Raw genomic sequence first — 20,033 nt, 5'->3', positions numbered from 1 at the left:
TGAATCTAAAAAGTAAACTTTCTCTTATATATATATATATATATGACCGGAGGGAGTATCTGACTTATATTTTAGTAGGGTATTATAATGGAATGGAGACACCAAATTAATTTAATTAATTATTAATTAAAATTAAAAAGTACAAAAAATAGGTTTATTTAATTCTAACCATTCGGCGTGTAACGTGACTGTGTCTGTGGAGCCATGCGACTGGGACCTACGTAAATTATCAAATCATATATTAATGCTCCTTCATGAAAATACGTATAAATTTAGAACCAAAACGAAACAAAAAAACAAACAAACAAATCGTGCGTCGTAGAATCTCTCAATTATCGCTTCAACCTGGTACGTTCATTTTCTCTTCTTTTTAGGGTTTCCATTTCAATTTTCAATTATTTGCATCGTAACATCACATTCCAATTTCAATCGCTTCTGCTTAGTAATATTCTACTTGTTTATTCTACTTCCAATTCGAATTCACCGATTTAGAATTTTGAAATTCGCATTAACGTGCTTTTTTGTGTTTTTTTCGATCAGGTTTACCGGTTTGATTTTGGGATTTTGGGATTTGTTTCGAGAAATGGAGGACGGTGAACTTGATTTCTCGAACCACGAAGTTTTTTCGAGTCCAAACATGGGTGAATTTCCGAGTAGTGGTTCAATGGATAGTTTTTTCGAGGAGCTTTTGAAAGATTCACACGCTTGTACTCATACCCACACGTGTAATCCACCGGGTCCTGATTTTTCACACACTCACACGTGTTATCATGTTCACACTAAAATTGTGCCTGCTGAAGATGATCAGGTTGGTACTGATGATACTGCTGAGTCTGAGAAGAAGTCAAAGAAAAGGCCGGTGGGTAATAAAGAAGCGGTTAGGAAGTATCGTGAGAAGAAGAAAGCTAGGGCTGCGTCGTTGGAAGATGAGGTTATGAAATTGAGGGCTTTGAACCAGCATTTGATGAGGAAGTTGCAGGGACAAGCTGCTTTGGAAGCTGAAGTTGCTAGATTGAAGTGTTTGTTGGTTGATATTAGGGGAAGGATTGAAGGAGAAATTGGATCGTTTCCGTATCAGAAACCGACCAATGCTAACCCTCCGGTTTCGAACTTGACTGGTTCTTATGTGATGAACCCTTGTAATGTGCAGTGTGATGATCGGGTCTATTGCCTTCGTCCTGGAGCAGATGGGACGATTGCTGCAGAAGGGGTGTCGCCAAATGAGGGAGGATTTGATGGTTGTGAATTTGAGAATCTCCAGTGTCTGGCAGGCGAAAATTTTGGGCTAAAGGATCTTCATGATTGTGGAGTTGGACCACCATTATCTAATGTCAATCCTCAAGCTTCCAGTAAAAGAAAAGGTGACGACTGATTATGCACGATCTCTAAAAGAAACGGCGAAATATGTGATTTTTCTTAATTATTTGGTTTCTTAGAATTGCTGCTGCATGTTGTGATTTTCCTAGCATATCTTGTCGTTGTTTGGGATCCAGTGATAATTGCTTGCCTTGTTATTTGATTTTTTTTCTTTGTAAATGCTCAATATAAAAAGCACTGAGAGTGAGAACTTTAGGAGAAAGAAAGTGAGTTTGAGACAGGAAGTGTGACTTTCAATAACACTTATTGTTTTTGCCTTATGCATAATTGGTAAAATTGACTCTTGACTCTGGCTTATGAGGAAAGAATTTTGTTGCTGTTGTTGTTGCATGTTTAATTACTAAAAGTACATAATTTTCCTTATCTATTTGTTTTTGCTAAAATTGACTCATGTAGACTTTCCTTATTGTTGTTGTATGTTTAATTGCTGAAAATACATGTCCTCATCTTTAGTTCTGAAATATGATTGCTAAGTTTTATCTTTTATGCATGATGATTGTTGTCCTTTGAAAATGCCATATTTTGAAAGGTGTAGTAGTAGACTAGTAGGAGTAGTTATTAGTAATAGTGTATTGCAGAGTTCTTGTAAGAAACTAAACTATATGCTTTATATAGGTATTAGTTGACAAATTGTTCCAAATTATGACAAGAACTTCCAGTAGATTTGAGCAACTGAAATTTAAAGTGTTTGGAGTACTTAATTATTGTGGTGAACATTTTTTTTACACTGTATTTGAGACTAGATTTTCTTTATGCAAATTTGATTATATAATTTTTTATCCCTATTTCCAAAGCAATTGGGATTGACTCCTGTGTGATGACTTTACGGAATAAAAGTTGCGTATTCTTACTTCATCCTTTAAAATGATCTAATAGATCTTTATTTAACAGGGGGTGCTCGCGCAGCAAAAGCAGGGTGAAGAATAAATAAGCTGGTGGTTTTCAACCTTTTGTTGTTGCCATGGTAATATATCCCGCAAATAACTTGCTACCAGCTGCAGCATCAGTAATCTATCGAGTAACTGTTGAAAATCATTGTCTCTTTTTGACCCTCTGCTGCGCTATCATGTTTTTTGATGGCTATTCTACCATGGAATATTAGTAGTTGATAAATGTTTATTATGCAGAAACAGTAGTTGACCTGTAGTCAGCATATCTTACTACTGAGACAAATTGGTGCTTTCCTATGCAATTAAGTTTCCTGGTGTTTTTGGTTGTGCGTGAACTAGTTAAACTGGCATGGTAAATGTTGTTATGCTGACTGATTCAAGTTTTCTAAGTTCGCAAATTTTACATTTCTGGATTACAGAACTTGGGGAAGATGGGGCGTGTTTTCATCTTTCAGTACTTTGTGCTGTGGACAGGTGAGGCACCAATGTCATTTTGTATAATATAAACTCGTGAGTGAAAACAATAATAAAATTGGCTTATATGGTTGCCAGAATTTTTGTTTTGTTTCATATATGCTTTTCTGGAAAGTAGTATTATAGATTTACAAATTGCTTCTCTGTCTTTAGCATTTTGGTGGACAAGGGTTGACTATTTTGTATCCAGAAGGAACTGTGGTTTTCTAACTGGAGATTGTCCATACGGGCTTTTGTTGTGTTTGAAAACACTTCTGGCTGTTTCAGTTGACAATGGAACCTTAAAGTGAGATGTGGGAAGCATATCTGCTTGTCTGTTCTTAGAGAAATAAGTCTTGAAATGATTTTGGTAATTAAAAAGCCTCTTGTTTAACTTTTGGGATTGGAATGATTAATAAAACTTTGCGTGATTGTATCTTTCAATCAGAATGCCGCTGTTCACGTTGGGTATATTGAAATACAGTATACTTTATTTTACTCAAGATTTTTCATATTAAATTATGGGATATAATTGATTTATTAATCACCCTTATGTTGATTTCTCAAACGGCAAAAAAGTACAAAAAAAAAAAAAGTTTCCTATATCATAAAATGTTTTGAATTTACTGTAATTCGATTGGATTGGATCTGTTTAGTTCTGGGAATGTTGAGCATCCAAAGGAACAAGGAGGCATTCTGGAAATGTTGAGCATCCAAAGCAACAAGAGGCATTCATGAATAAACTTTTATGATCATATCATAGGACAAAATTCTTAAAACAACTCAATGGTATTCCAAAATTTCAAGAACAATTGAGAACGCTGCTTAATTTTTCCAACATCGGAGTTAAGTTACGTCAATGACTCATTATTTTTGGTATGCGCCCTCTCCTTGGTTCCTTGATTCTCAAACCTATAATTGACTCACCATCCAGCTTTATATTCCTCTAAGTCCCAACTGATTTCTTTGCCACAATGTTCGTTTTCTCTTTTGGACTTGTTATCTGGTGTCATCTATGGTATGCAACTACATCAAATATGGTTGTGTATTGTGCAAAGTGTATGCTAGATTGGATCTGAGATATGGCTCAACAAAAACAATTCTCACTCAAAATCCTTCTCTCTTGCTAGTGCTCTAACTTTTTTCTCACCTACCATCAGAACCTTAATGTTGAGGAAACAGGGAAAGACGAGCTCGTCACAATATTTATGTTTTGGTTAAACTAAAGGATGCGCATTTCACAATACGGACAGCCGCAATAAATGTATAAAACTTTGAGCATAGTCGTAGTGGGACTTCGAGAGATAGATAGTGTCACTATCCCGCTTTGAAGGCAGGCAATTTTCCACAATAACAAACATATGATAGTGAACTCAAGGAAAAAAAAAATAACATGCTAATACATGGTAAGGATTTGTGGAATTTCTCAACCAAACAACTCAATGTAGTTGTGCACCATAGACAGTGCCCTTGATACCATTACCTTTCCCGAGAAAGGCAATCTTCTCAAAATTGAGGCTGGGAATTTTATGTTGGATTGAATGTATGCAAATTCTTTACAAGTGGCCTCAGGGATTTCTAAGTTAGAAATCAATTCTAAGCCACTCCATTGTACTGAGACTTGGGGAATATGTACACCGCCACTAATGACAGTCCTTGTACTAGGACTTGGGGAATAAGTACACTGTCACTAATGAGTGTCCTAGAATCCAAAATTGTTAGTAGAGTCTTTCTTTCAAAGTAGTGAACAGTATAAAAAGAATGAAAATGCTAATGAGTGTCCTAAAGACAATGTTTAATTGTCTAAAAACATGGTCCCTCAGCTCAGCTGTGTAACTTCAAATTACTTACGAAAAATGTGCCAAAATTGATGATTTTGGCAGACTGAAGGAAGCTGTAATTTGTATGAACCAAATTTTACAATAATAGGGAATGGACAAAAATAAAGCATGTTTAACTTTTGGTTCTTTCTCAAAGCTACAGAGTTCGGTTGAAAGGGCTGCAACTTAGCCGCTACCAAATCTCCCACCTCTAAGTTAAAATCCTTACAAAAAAATGTTTTGCTTAAGCACAATGTTGGATTGACATTATTGAAACACTCAGATATCAAACTTATTATTATCCCCAACTATGTTACTTTAGATTGCTACTAAACCAAGAATATTATAAGTTTGATACATCTGTTCTGCTTATGAAAGCTCCTGAGGATGATACTATGATGCCATCATTGTTTAAACAATCACGATACTTCCACACAACAAAAAACTGGTACAGATAAAATGGTCTAAAATCATACAAACAGAACAACAAAGCATCTGCCTTTGAGCCTTCTTCTAGTTAGTGTTGGTATTGCCCATCCAAATGTCATCATCATCACCATCATTGTAAATGCTTTCTGCCATTTGCCAGACATGGAAAGAATTGTCCTCAGCTACACTTGAGATTACCCATGGCTGGTTTTGGTTCCATGAAAAATCTGATATTTTTCCTTTGTGACCCCCGTGAGAGAAGAGTAGTTCAGGAGGACCCTCATCATCTCCCTCGATCACCTCATCCCCAATCCTGAGTCATCATGAAAAAAAAGGCGTGGAAAATGTTAAAAGCCAATTTCTATTCTCTGTTTATAATAGTGTGAGAAAGGAAAAGAAGCAAAGAATTCCTAAGGAGGGCCTTCTTACCTGTTAAGGTCCCAAACCATCAGCCTTCTGTCAGCACTAGATGATGCCAATAGTCCTTCGTGGTTAGGATCCCATTCTACCTGGAATACCTCATCTCTACATATTAAAAAATAAACCAAATCAGCGAGTGAAAGATGCTGGAATTTCCAAAGCCAAGAACTTATCAGTTACCGCTTATGAAATAGGATCTAAAGGGTCAACAAATATTATTTGATCTATCAATTATAAGATATTGTTATAAAGAAAAACGTGCTACAGACGAATCCCTGATAGATGAAGACATACGAGTGGCTACTTAAAAAATGCAGTGGTGCCTCAAGCTTCCGTATATCAAAGAGACCAATGGTGGTGTCTGAAGATGCTGTAGCCAAAATCCATTCGTTATACGGATTGAAAGAAACAAAGTTCACCTGTTCAAAACAAAAGGGTAGACACAAGATAACATTGTGAATGACAAATAATATTGCAGAAAAAATACAAACAGAAATCAGGTCAGAAGTATGTTTCAGCTAAACTATAGATAACAGTGAAAAACTACAAAAACTGAAAACATATTCAAACACCGTGTATAAGAAAAAATGATATACCCTCATTGTCAAAATAAATTGCAGTTCGCGGCAAAACCATATAATACAAAACCATAATGGGTATGGGTTGATTCTCATAATCATATGTTACAAGTATAAAAGCCTCTCCTCAAAAATAAAGGAAATTCTAATTGATAGATAACATGCTATTCTACCATATTACATGCTTGTTGAAAAATAGCCTAGCCTACACAAAGATTAAGCAATTACATTATTACCTCTCTTTCATGGGGTTTTAGTGAATGTTGGGCTTTGTTTGTCCGCAAGTCCCAAATTATCAATTTGCAGTCATCTCCACCAGACCCAAATAAATTCTCATTATTCAGATGCCAAGACACATCTTCAACATTACTTTCATGGCCCTAACACACACAAAAAAACCAAAAGTTCAATTATTCCATGATTTTCATCATCAAAACAGCAATTAACCTCACAACAAGACCAAATTAACAAACCAAACATCAAATTGATTCTAAGCAGCATTACCTCATAAACATGAACAGCATCAAGCACCTTTTTTTCAGATGCACCAAACACATCCCACAAGCAAATCTTATTGTCATTAGAACCACTCAAAAGATACCCATTCTTAAAAGTGCTCCAAGACAACCCATAACCTTCTTTATCATGACCCTTCAACCTAAAATCAGGATCACAACCATCTCCACGACTCTTCGTAAAATCAAACACATAAACCTCAGAATTACAAGTCTTAGCAGCAACGATACTATCATTCTGCGGCATAGAACGTGCCCTATTCACCTCCCCATCAACAAGAACCCTTTGCGTAATCTCCACCTACAAAAACAAACAAGAAAACCAACAAAAAAATCATTCAGTAATTTCATCAAACAGTTGGTACCCATAAAAAAAAACCAAAATCAAAGAACCTTAGGAAGAATAGGGTTTTGAGGATCATCAAAGACAATCGGTTGAGATGTGTTAACGGGGAGTGATGATTCAGCGAGCATGAGGTAGTTAGGTTCTTCATTGGAAGTATGAGTGGCGAGGAGGAGTTTGTGGGTGTTAAAGGAAGGGTGAGAGTGAGGTTGAGGAGATGAAGGGAGCCATTGAACAGTGAGTGAAGGCCATGCGAGAGGATGAGAAATGAAGAGATCGTACAAAAGAGGAGTGTTTCTCTTCCAAACCGAGAATTCTTCTTCAACCTCAGCTTCGTTCTCGGTTTCGTATTCTTCCGCCATTTTTGTTTTGCTCAAAAGTTCTGTGCCCTCGTTCGCGCCAATGTGACTCGAGAGAGAAATGAAACATAGCTTTTATAGTGGAAAGAAAAAGCGCGGTTTTGCAAGATTGGGCTGGGTTGGGCTTCTGCTATATTTATTTTCTATTACTACCTACACCGATATATTTTGCAAAATTCTTTTTTCTTTTTGATGCATATATCTTCTCTTTCTTTTTTTTTTTGAAAAAAAGATATATTCTCATTCTTAAAAATAATAAAAATATAAGCCACTAGATTTGGTCTAGTGGTGAGGGATTTGTGTAGTATACTTAAGGTCCTGAGTTCGATTCTCAGCTCATTTGTAAATAAAAAAAAAATCAAAGTCTCACTAAAACCATTGATGCCAATTTTTCAAGACTTTCCAGAATAGATACAATTTTTGTATTTGTAAAAAAACTTACCATTGGCTTTAAGAATTTTTATTATGAACTGTAAAAAAAAGTTAAATTAATTTCACAATATATATTAGGGTGCGACTTTTAAAATATTTGATCAAGGAGAAATACTTATGGACACCCGTCGATGTGAGCTCTTAGGGAAGATGAGTCTGTTACCCCTATAGAGTAACTTTTATTTGTTGAACGGCGTGAAAGGTAACTTGATCTAGATGTGTAGTCTAGTTTGCACTTTATGGTACGTACAACTAGGATTAGGCATGACAATGGGGCAGGGCGGGGATGGGTTTTGCCCTCCCCAAACCCAAATCCATAAAGTTCGGGTTTCCCCAAACTCATCCCAAATTCTAGCGGGGATAAAAATGATAACCTCAAACCCATACCCAACGGCGATCGGGTATCCCCATCGGGTTTCGGGTATCCCCATTACGCCTCTTTCCACATGCATTTAGATTGTATTTTAGTATTATTTTATTTAAAAAAAAAGTTAAATGTCCAAAATTATTTTCTCTCAACAATATTTTTTTTAAATAAAGAAAAAAATAAAGAAAATGGTTTGTTTAATACTCAAATTAAAAATAAAAATTAAATATATGAATGTAATTTAAGAGATTTTTAAACGTTTCTAATTTAAAAGAGATGAAATCTAATTTTTAGTATAAGCGGGGCGGGTTCGGGGTGGGTATCAATGTACCCATTACCCGCCCCAAACCCATCTTTTGAAATCGGGGAAAACCAAACCCGAACCCAAACTCAGTCAACTCGGGTTTTCCCCGTCAAAACGGGTATGGTTTGAGCGGGTACCCGCGAGTATGAGTTTTATTGCCATGCCTAGGATTGACTTTACTCGCTCAAAGGCTATTCGCCAACCAACACTCACAACATGCAAAAAAAAATAAAGAGAAAAGAAATAAAATAGTATTAATTGATGTGACAAATTTATTTTTATTTAATTTTTTTTTTACTTTTGTGTGTACCTAAAATATGTGCATAAATGTTTGTGTTTATACAAGACTTCCTCTTTATTAAGATAGTAATCTCTCCGGTCTTTAATAAAAGAAAAAAAAATTAGAGTCTATGGGCGTCCCCTTGAGCATAACTCAGTTGAGTGGGTTATTGCATGTAAAATGCAGGGACCTAGGTTCGAACCGTGGTACTCTCACTATTTCGCCTTAAAAAAGTGAAATTCTAGTCGCTAGGCTACTTGACAAAAAAAAAAAAAAGTCTATGAATTTTGTTGGGAGCTGAGGTGGTGTACTTTGTGATTATGATCATCGTCGTTAAATGCGTCTAGATTGTAATACTCTACATGATGCTGAAATTTAGGGTATGTGTACATGATTGTAACTTGTAAGTCACAAGAAGATAAGGATTTACTCATGTTATTGTTGAAAATGACACCGCGTTTCTGATTGAGATAGTAAAACGGAGATGTAGTAAAACTCATGTAATTTCTCATTTGCATTCATTCTTTTGCTCCGAAATGGCAGATCATGAAGATTTTGATGGTACATTCATATTTTTTGTGAATTCGAATTTTGATCCTTAGTAGATCTTACTTATTCAATATTTTTATGATTCTTCGATCTATTATTTCGTTTGATCCGCAAATTTGACTTGTTTACTTAGTATTTATTCATCAATCTATGTGTTTTTGTAGTTCATTCGTTTGATTTCGTCGCAAATTTCAGTTGTTTACTCATTATTGATTCATTGATCTATGTGTTTTTGTAGGTCAGATTTTTGTTCAAATACTATTGTTTCTTTTGATTCTTCTTTTTAGTCTTTCTTGTTTACTTAGTATTGATTCCTTGATCTTTGTGTTTTTGTTGTTCAGAATTTTGTGTATCCAGATTCCCATTCTGAACAAGATATTGACTATCGTTCTTCACGCTCTGATACTGATGACTTCTCATCAGACTCTGGCTCATCATCATCTGATGAAGAAGTTGGTAAACTATTTTATTATTATATTCATTCTACATGCCTATCATTATTATGTATTTTTTTTATGTTAAATTTATTTTTTAAAAGCAGGTGAGGACTAGAACTTTGTTTGCGGAACGGGGTTTAGGTTTAGGAGTTACGGATGCAAAAAGTGGTTTAGGAGCTGAATGTTGTTATTTCTTAGTTGATGGCTAATATTGAAGCAAAATGAAGTAAAAAATTGGAGCGAAATATATTTATAGAGAAAATTTACCCAACCTACAACCGGTATACCCGATTAAAAGAATTTCAAATTTTTTTATAAATAAAATAAAATAAAATAAAAAAGGAGGAGTGTTAGTCAGTTTTTTTTTTTGAATCGATATTGATAAAAGAAAGTAAAATTACAGCATTGAATATAAAAATATGAGACATTACTGGGAACACACGAATACTAATAAGAGAATTTTTTTTCTTTATAAAAGGAAACAAATACATTAAGAGTTAGACAAATAATAATTTTTAGTATTCGTGTGTTTCCAATAATGTCACCCATCTTTATGCACATTCCGAAATATAGAAAAGATAAATAAACAATGCAAAAAGGAATACGGAAACAAGTGGAATAAAAAAAAAAGTAATTATATTTTAAATATAATATGATTTTTTTGTAGATAGACGAAATAACGTCCGACCGAGCAATTTCTATATATATATATATAGGGGTTTTGTGAAAATATAATAAGGGTTAATATTTAATATGCATGATTCAAAGAGTCATATTTAATATGTGAAAAAAATGAGAGAAATATTATTTCTTTACAATATTGATGGATATAGTTGTTGGGTTATTTGTTATTAAAATTCATGTCTATAATCATATTTACCTAATGAGAATGAAAGAAAATTAATTAAGTTTGAATTATCTAATATTTAAAATTAATAATATATTAATTTTTTCATATTTTCTTTAATTATTGTTACTCATACCACTTAAACTCTTAAATTAAAAATAAAATTATTAATTTTATATTGCTTTCAAAGTTAAATAAGTTAAAATATATATATTATCTATATTTATTTTAATATGAGATAAACTCTACGAATTTACGAGATGAATCTAAGTTTCGATTCCACCTAGCTAAAACGAATTAACGTAAAAACTAGATTTTGACAAACGAGTTAACATAAAAACTAGGCAAAATTACACTACAGGTCCTTTATCTTATTTTTTTTTGTAACACTTTAGTCCTTTATCTTTTTTTTGTAACACTTTAGTCCTTTATTTTTTATTTATAACACTTTAGTCCTTTATTTTTTTATTTGTAACATTTTAGTCCTTTTTTTGTAACAGTTTGATCCTTTATCTTTTTTTATTTGTAACACTTTGGTCCTTTATTTTTTATAAATAAATAAGAAGGACCAAAATGTTACAAAAAAAAAATGATAAAGGACCAAATTATTACAAAAAAAAATAAATGACCTGTAGTGTAATTTTGCCTAAAAACTATATTTTGACAACCTGAGCCACTATTTTGGATCTGATTTCCAATAAACCTGCAATATTCATGAATCATATGGGTATAATAGTGGAGATTCGAGAACTAATAGGTATAATGATAAAGTTTTGGCCACATACTTTGATATTTATTTGTTAGGAAAAAAAAATCAATTTATAAAAACCGGTTTAAACATGCTATGTGCCTGTTTGGTTTGGCGTTAGAATACCTCTAACGTGCGTTTGGAGCAGTCAAACGCGGTTTGACCGTAAAAATTCATGTTTGGTTTTGGATCCGTGTAAATCGATTCTAACCCAAACGCACGGTGGACCTGAAGCTAGGATTCAGAGCTTCTACGTTTGATGGAATCGATTCTGAAAATTCAATTTTGTTTCCCAAAGCCATTTTCCGTTATTACCCTTTATAAGCATCGATCTGCCATAGTTGAAAACAACATGTTGTTCATAAGGAAGAAGTAAAGAGGAGAAATTGGTGTTGCAGGGAAGAACATGTTGCTTCCATGGTATCCCAGTTTGCTTTTTATGGTAAGGTAGTGACTCGATTTCTTCAACAGAGAAGAATATCAACAGATGGGGGGAAGGAGAAACAGCAGAAAAAGATAGTGATTGTGTTGAAGGTTCTAGAGAAAAATATGATTTTTTTTTTGTCTTACAGTAAAGAAAAAGATGATGAATATGGATTTTTTTTTTTAATATTGGGTTGCAGTATTTTTTTCTAGTAAACCATTGGGTTGAAGTGTTGTGATTTTTTATAATTAATATTACATTAGTATTATGTTAAACCTTTTGGCAATTTATACATTTAAAAGTAATTTTCATCCAAATTACCCAAATTTAATTTATTTTTTTAATAGAAAAACCACTTTTCATTTAGAATTTAATTTATAAAAGCAATTTTTTGGTAGAATGTGTTCAATAAATATTTATATATAATACATTTAAAATAATAAATATCATTTTTTTTTTGTACACTATCAGATTTTATTGAATATATTTTTTTTTTTACTAATCTTTGATTTATTTTATTAAATTTAAATAGTTATCTATAATATAAATGAATTATATAGTTTTAATAACAACTAAAACCCATTTTGGTCATTACATATCTAAAAGTAATTTTGATTCAAACTATCCAAATAACATAAATTGATAAGAATCACTTTTACATAAAATTATCCAAAGATAAATCAATTATACTCAACTCACTTTTAACCAAAATCAATTCTGTCAAACTCAATTCTACCAAACTCAATTCTAACCACCACTAAACCAAACACATATAGGAGATCAAAAACACATTTTCCATCATGGGTAAATTAGAGACTTGCCCACCTTAACCGTGACATAGAACTAGAATCTAATACATGTCCATTGACAACACACGAAATCATTCTTTTCAATAAAAAAAGAAAAGAAAGCATTCATATCTCTTTAATTAATCCTATTTAATTTACAATAATAGAAAAAGCAAACCAACTAAAAAGAAAATAAAAGAAACTATATGATATTGATCACAAAGGTGTGGCCTCACATAACAACACATGCGGTGGGATTTTCATCACTAAAAGCAGTAGTATATCTAACTTCAGCAGAACTAGCACGAGCAAGATTAGAAACATTAGGATCATAATTAGCATTTCTAACATAACCAGAAGGTGCTTTTTTATCATAAACACCAGGAGCATAGGGGTGTTCAACGACGTCGTATGGAACATAAGGCCATAACTCAACTCTTTTACCCGTACGATGAGACATGCGATTTACCACCTTAGATGGTTCCACGTAACCTGTAACGGTTACTTTGTTTGCTTTACGATCTACTTCCACTTGTGTTACCCCTTTCATTCCTTCTACTGACTTCTTCACTTTTCTCTCACAACCTTCACAATCCATCTTCACTTTCACCTCCACTGTCTGTATTGTATGATAACATAATTTACTCATTAATCACACTTCACTTTAACTATTACATACATACTTAAAATTAATTAATTTTAGATCATGAGATGTATATGAATTTCAATTGAATGCAGTTACTAACAGTAGCTAGACGGTGGGAAAAACATTATAAACACCAAAAATAATTATAACAGTAGCTAGACAGTGGAAAAAAATGGTGGTGAAAACAAACAAAAAATGTAATGAACCGCGACAGAGTTTAAATTTTATGGACTAAAAATAAATAAATTGTTTTTTTTTATAAGCAAATAAATAAATTGTTAATCTTAACATGTTTTAGTAACATACAAAATAAGAGATAAACTCAAATAAGATAACACTTTCAATTCACACCTTTATTTAAAATCAAGATAAACACCAAAAAATTTCATAATAATAATATGTATATATACTTATTAATAAAAAAAATTTAATCGGACAGGCCGCGACCCTCCTTAGCATATACCTAACTCTAACTTCGCCCCTGGTTACTAAATTCTTGAGGTATTTAATTATGTTTTTCATGAAGTTAGAGTATTGGTGATTGTTGAATTTATGTCACAATGTTAGCAAAATATGTTAATTCAAAACACCCAACTTAAAATAGAGATTATTTAATCTTGATGACATTCAAAAGGTACTAATTAATCGCATGAATACAATAATAATTGTTGGATTAAAATCAAACAGTTCAAATTTTAAATAATAATTTTAATTATTTTCTTAAAAAATTTAGACTGTTTAATCTCAAATAAACTATCATCGATGATGTGGTATCTGCATGCAATTAATCAATATGAATTCATAAGTTAAAAAGAGATGATTAAATTTGTGTTACCTGAAATTGCTTGAGCTTCTTCTTGTATTTGGAGCTTCTATAAGAACAGTCAAAGAAATCAGAGATGTGATCTAAAGCACCCATGTTGTTGTATAAGCTTTTGAAGTTTTGACAATTGATAAGTGATAAACTTTGCTGTTACTAGTACTACTATACTTACATAAGTTACATTCAATATTTATAGAGATAATCTATAAGACTAAAAAGAGAAAAACAAATACTTGTACTAAACAAGTTTCCGACAAAGTAAGGATTATAAATCTGACACGTCCACGTGTCATATTGTTGATGGATGTATATGGTTTAAAACGGTAATTATCTTAAACAAAGTCGGTGGTTGTTTTTGTCTTGTAATGAAAATGTTTTCATTTCACGTGTCGTGTAGCTAGTTGGTCAAACACCAGATAATGGGAAAGGAAAGACTTTAGTATGGAAATACGACGGTGTAACATATTTTGATGTTACTAGATAAGGAAGCTGGAAGGAAGGAAGGAAGGAAGGCACTAGCGTATGGTGTTCCATTCCATGTTAGTTTTTTCTATTTATTAATCCAATCTTTTAGTCACAGATTAAGTCGTTGTGGATTACTATTTTTATTTTTTGGAGAAAAAACATGCTGAGATGGTCCACTCTTTTTCTCACTTATCCTAAAATTTAATGCACATCTATAATAACTAACGATGCTAAAATTCAGCCCCTAAAAAAATGCAATACGTAACAAGACCTTGTGATGGTCAAGACTCTATAAATAGAACGTATTCAATGTGTTTCTTGGTCACCAAACCTACTTGCTCTCTTTAGTAAACTACACCATCGAGTTGAGTTAGTAAATGTTCGGAATATCGAAACAGAACCATCGCAACATCAACAAGGAGTTTCTGACATAAGCAATGATCGGAGGTTAGTGGCTTTTAATTCTTGTTTATGCTTTCTGATTTAAACATGTTGCTTATGATGTACAACATGGTTAAATCGATTAAATTAAACTTATATTCCATCCTTTTTCAGACTAAAAAAGATGATCTAATTATAATAGCCTCCCTCAAACTCATAGAAAGAGAATTCTTGGTATGAGTTTGAAGAACAAGAAACCAAATAGAATAAAAAAAATGATTAAACAACTTCAACTATTAGCATCAACTATTTCAATTCTTAGAGTTGCTCCCAAAATAAATTCCAAAACATGAATGAAATTGCAAACTCAAGACTGCAATAAAATCCAATAAAAGATGATAGATGCAAAGGTTTGAAGTTGTATGAGGAACACGGATGGATGTATCAGAAGGTGTACTAGAAGCCAGATTGAGTTCAGAAGGTAAATTGTGTTCAGAGACCAAATAAGTTCAGAGTCAATGATGAACAATGGAGATTCTGAATCACTGACCTTTGTGTGCCTTTCTTCTGAAGTGAATATGGCAGTTGGGGACGATTCCCGCCAGGATCAAACACAATGACGGCAAATTCACCGGAAAATTCAACAACGAACACGATGATCAAACAAAAGGTTGACGGTGAGAACGATATCAAGGTTATGGTGTTGACTACACCGCCAGGATCCAAAACAGTTTCGACGGCGAGAATGGTGTTGTTGATGCGGTGAAGCAAGCTACACATTTTGACGGCGATGTTGGAATGATTGCGGCGAGTATTCTTCACCACAAGATACATTGATTTTGGAAAAGGCTCGTTCAAATTCGTGACTGATTCAGAGAATGAATGGAAGCATTGCATTTCTCCAATTTCGATGCAACTTCCTTCGATTGAATGCAGTTACCAAAATTAAAATCGCATTGCGTTTCTTCAAGGTTTGAGAATGCAAATTGAAATTCAAAACCTCGGTTTCAGTTTCTGAATCCTCTTTTGCATCAATTTCTGAATCTATTGTTGGAATCAATGGTTTGAGATAAAAAATTGAGTGATAAAAAATTGAGTGATGAGAATTACCAAATCTAAAATTGTACTGATCACATGCTGTAACGGATTCAAGAATAGAGGTAGATGCAGTTGAAATCACCCCCTCTGCCTCTCAAATTGAATCAATCAAAAGGTCATGAGAAGATGCTTGCGGTGATTTTCGAAGTGGTGGAAGTGGCGAGAATCTCTTCTCCACCTTCGATTTCTTCCACAAGTGACAAACAATGGAAGTAAACCACGAGAAAAGAAGGAGGATCAAAAAGCATGGTGAAAATATCTTTGTGAGAAGCAACGTATGAGTTATCCGGTACCGGTGCGAAAGCCAAATGTGGTGGCAGAGTCGCCGGAAAAGATGGTTGAGATGCAGAACCAAAACGGTTACGACAGCGGAATGGATCGGTTAAGGCGGATGATACCATGTTAAGATTTTCATACTAAGGAGAAAATGAATGAGAAAAGTCATAAGAGTATAAATGAATGAGTAAAAATTATAAGGTTTCATATTGATCAAAGATAGTAAAATAAATACCTCTTATACAGGGCAATCTTATACAGAGCAATGTGTGGATTAACCAACTCTAACAAACAAATGAAAAACTAATAGAAAGACTAACTAAAGGGAGCTTTTGGCTAATCATTAATATTCTTAACAGTTTCTTAGCAGAGCATTTGGCTAATCATCAATGTTCTTAACAGTTCCTGACCATTGCATTTTTTACTTGGTTCAATATTCAACATGTTATAATTTTCTGTTTTTTATCTGAATTAAAGTTGCTATAATATCTTTAAAATATGGTTTCAAAGGCTTTGTAACAATGCTGACTGATGTTTATTAGGTAAATATGGTTACTCCCTTTCTTGTTTGTCACAATTGATTTGTTGTTTTGCGGTTTCTGAAATGCATGTGTTGCTCCTGCTATACTCCACACTTATAATTAGTTGTTATTTTTACTACCCAAGCCGTTTACCAATATTGATATTTAGTTTTTATATATGAAATACCTATAGGAAGAATTGATTCTACTTGAAGCTATAAATTGTAGCTTCTGATTCTAGAATTGCAAACATACATTTCTTCCACCCAAAATAACTTTGACCCAAGCTGATACAAAAGCTTGTATTCCGGAGACGAAATTTTCAAACGGCCCATCCTATTACTAATCTCGCACATAAAAATTGATTTCGTGTCCGAGACCCGCAACAAAGGGTAGTGAAGAACATCTAATAATTTCGGCCTTTCAAAAAGAAAATATATATATATATATATATATATATATATATATATATATATATATATATATATATATATATATATATATATATAGTGACGGAGCCAAAAATTCTATATAGATGAGACATTAAATAAATAAATAAATTTATAGTATTAATTAAATACGGAGTATATATTATATTTTATTTTTGAGAAACATAAATATGTAATATAAATGTTGTCTATGACCTAGTATATAAGTAACTAAGCAATGTTCATTACTATTTAACTAAACAATATATCTATCTATAATGTAAAAAAAAAAAGGTAACTAAACTATTGTTTGACCAAGGTTGTTAAAATCTCGTTTTAAAACGCAAACTCTCGATTCTACGTTTTTATGTATGAGTTACGTGTTAAATCAAAGCTAAATTAGTTTTGAGTGAAATCACAAGTCAAAACGAGTTTACATGATTTCACTCTGTGTAAAATCGGTAAAATCATCTAAACTCGCACGTTTTCACCTACGATAAAATTATTTAAATTCACATGTTTTATTTTTCTACTTGGATGATTCAAAATCTCAAAAGACTCTAATTTTTTTTTTAATATACATGTTAATAATTAGAGCAGTAACAATTTTTGACACTTGCTTTTTATAATAATATATTTCATCCGTTTCTTTCTCATAAGGTTCGATGAATAACCATTAATGTATATGGTCTATATTATTCATCTATTATTTTAAAAGTGAATTTTTGCTTATAGTAGGAATGGAGGGAGTACGTTAGAAAAATAATAATTTTTAGTACTCGTGTGTTTCCAACAATATGTCTTATTTTTATGCATGTGTGCCAAAATAAGAAACTAAAAAAAATACAAAAGAATAGAGGAAAACACGTGACACACGAAACATATAAGTAATTATATTTTGATAAAATAATATAATATTACAAAATTTTATGCAATCTAAATATAATAAATTATTTAATAAGTAATAGATACATAAATGTAATAGGGGTTTCCTAAAAATAAAATAATCGGGGTTAATATTTACAAAACAATCACTTTATATTTCTATCGTATATAATAATAATTCTTACATGACATGCATGATTTAAAGAGTCATATTTAATACATGAAAAAAAAATGAAAGAAATATTATTCTTTACAAGATATATTGATGGGTACGTATATTGATGTTGGTGCTATTTGTTGAAAAAATCAGAACTTTTTGACATGTATATTTTCAAACAACATCAATAATATTTAATATTAAAATGCATGACTATAGTCATAATTAATTCATGAGAATAAGAGAAAATCAATTGAATGTGAATTATCTAATATATATTTAAAATAGATTTCTTAATTGAAAATAAATAATATATTATTTTTTTATATTTTCTTTAATTAATATTCATCACACTTAAATTTCTAGACTAAAAATAAAATTCTTAATATCAGAGAGATATATATGACTTAAACCCTACAAATTTACGTTTCGATTCCACCTAGACTAAATGAGTTGACGTAAAAACTCGATTATTACAACCTTGTATTTAACTATTGATCTCCCATACAATTTCGCAATCTTGATAAGATTCATAGCAGATAAAACTCTTTTAACAGTTGCAATTGTCACAAATAGTATCTAAGATAACATGTAAAAGTAAATATATCAATAGATATGTAACATGTTACCAAACATATCTTATATTTTTAAAACAAATCTATAAGCTAGTCTAATAAACTTTTTTTACGCAAGTTAGTCCAATAAACTATAAGCTAGTTTATTGATATTATCAAACATTGAAATAGAGCTTAATTGAATTTTTGAAAGGGTCATGCTGACTTATATCTCCAGAACACTAATTAAAAACGTTTTTTTTTTAAAAAAAAATATTTAATAAAAAAAATCTTTTTTTGTCAAGATTACCCCTCCCCTCCTCTCCATCTGCCTCGAACCAATCGGGCCCTAAATTTACACATCTTGTACCTAACATTATTAAATAATGTTTTTAGAATATTGCTAATATGCTTTTTTTAAATTATTTTTATTTCTTTTATAAGCAAAATATTATTATAATGGAGTAGAAGGAATACTCAATCCCTTACAATACAAAGCACATTATTATATGCTTTGGAAACGTACAATAGGATCAATGCACCAATTATAAAAAGATAAATGGGCATGACACCTAAGCGACCAAACCAAAACAAAAAAATATAGTTTTAATATGTGCCCTAAGGGTACGTGAATTTAAAGAGTTTTTTTTAATTGGGAAAACAATTTTTAACCAGTTTAAGAAATCTTTGTTTTTTTACTATTGGGAAAACAATTTCTTTTTTTGGTACAAAACGACAAAGTCGCACAGATTTTTTTTATATATAATATGGGAAAAGATATTATATAGTATATAAAATACCCTTGTTGTGAAGTGGTTAAATGAGTTTGAAATATAATAAATAAAAATTTATTGCTGGAAAAAAATATATCTCCCAAGAAACTGTTCCCTAAAGAATACTTTTTTTTTAAGAAGCTAAATTGACACCAGAAATAATCAAACCTCAAGAGGAGCACACTTCCATACCCCAAATCAATACCAATACACCAACCCAAGTGAGTTTTCCCCAATGAATACTACTACACGTGAACCTATTGTAATGCCAAGTCTTGTTTATTATGCAGTTTGTCTCTTCCTACTTTGATTCTAAAACACCCCAAGGGACATTCACACTATCGGAGGAGGGAATAGTCAAATCCTTATGCCATACCTTCAACCAATTCCATAATATTCTCCCCCTCCACCACAATTTAAGAGATAAAAAATAGGTTATTTCCCGTAAAAAAAATTGAAAAAAAAAAAACTTTATTGATTTTTTTTTGGAAAATACTTATTGCCACGAATTTGTATTCTACGAGAACAACGAATGGTTAAATGTGTTTTTAAATATTAATAAATAAATTAAAAACTCACTTAATCTCACCTCTCTCATATCCCCTCATCGTTTGTTTCCTTCCACTCTTATCTTCTTCCTTATATCAGTTTCTTGGTACCACTGTC

At 32.1% G+C, this 20,033-nt stretch overlaps 3 protein-coding genes across 4 annotated transcripts; 1 reads left to right on the top strand and 2 right to left on the bottom strand.

Annotated features, from left to right (window-relative positions):
• Positions 1-265: 265 nt before the first annotated feature.
• On the top strand, positions 266-2,821 carry LOC123913063 (basic leucine zipper 23-like). 2 transcript variants are annotated; one of them, XM_045963658.1, is made up of 3 exons: positions 266-348; positions 541-1,361; positions 2,269-2,821. In XM_045963658.1, exons 2-3 carry the CDS (start codon positions 584-586, stop codon positions 2,295-2,297), a joined length of 807 nt encoding a protein of 268 aa, XP_045819614.1. In that variant the 5' UTR covers positions 266-348; positions 541-583; the 3' UTR covers positions 2,298-2,821. The 2 variants fall into 2 exon arrangements, with proteins under 2 accessions (XP_045819614.1, XP_045819615.1); XM_045963659.1 differs by lacking the exon at positions 266-348 and adding an exon at positions 351-442.
• Positions 2,822-4,838: 2,017 nt separating this feature from the next.
• Positions 4,839-7,347, bottom strand: LOC123913062 (WD-40 repeat-containing protein MSI3-like). Its single transcript, XM_045963657.1, has 6 exons — positions 6,876-7,347; positions 6,472-6,783; positions 6,204-6,347; positions 5,684-5,808; positions 5,399-5,494; positions 4,839-5,282 (listed from the first exon to the last, which is right to left on the bottom strand). Exons 1-6 carry the CDS (start codon positions 7,185-7,187, stop codon positions 5,054-5,056), a joined length of 1,218 nt encoding a protein of 405 aa, XP_045819613.1. The 5' UTR covers positions 7,188-7,347; the 3' UTR covers positions 4,839-5,053.
• Positions 7,348-12,181: 4,834 nt separating this feature from the next.
• On the bottom strand, positions 12,182-14,036 carry LOC123913061 (heavy metal-associated isoprenylated plant protein 26-like). Its single transcript, XM_045963656.1, has 2 exons — positions 13,842-14,036; positions 12,182-12,979 (listed from the first exon to the last, which is right to left on the bottom strand). The coding sequence occupies exons 1-2, from the start codon at positions 13,923-13,925 to the stop codon at positions 12,593-12,595; spliced, it is 471 nt and encodes a 156-aa protein (XP_045819612.1). The 5' UTR covers positions 13,926-14,036; the 3' UTR covers positions 12,182-12,592.
• Positions 14,037-20,033: the final 5,997 nt, after the last annotated feature.

This window comes from Trifolium pratense, linkage group LG3, assembly GCF_020283565.1.
Source record: "Trifolium pratense cultivar HEN17-A07 linkage group LG3, ARS_RC_1.1, whole genome shotgun sequence".
NCBI classification, from domain to species: Eukaryota; Viridiplantae; Streptophyta; class Magnoliopsida; order Fabales; family Fabaceae; genus Trifolium; species Trifolium pratense.
This window is presented reverse-complemented; position numbering and strand designations above follow the sequence as displayed.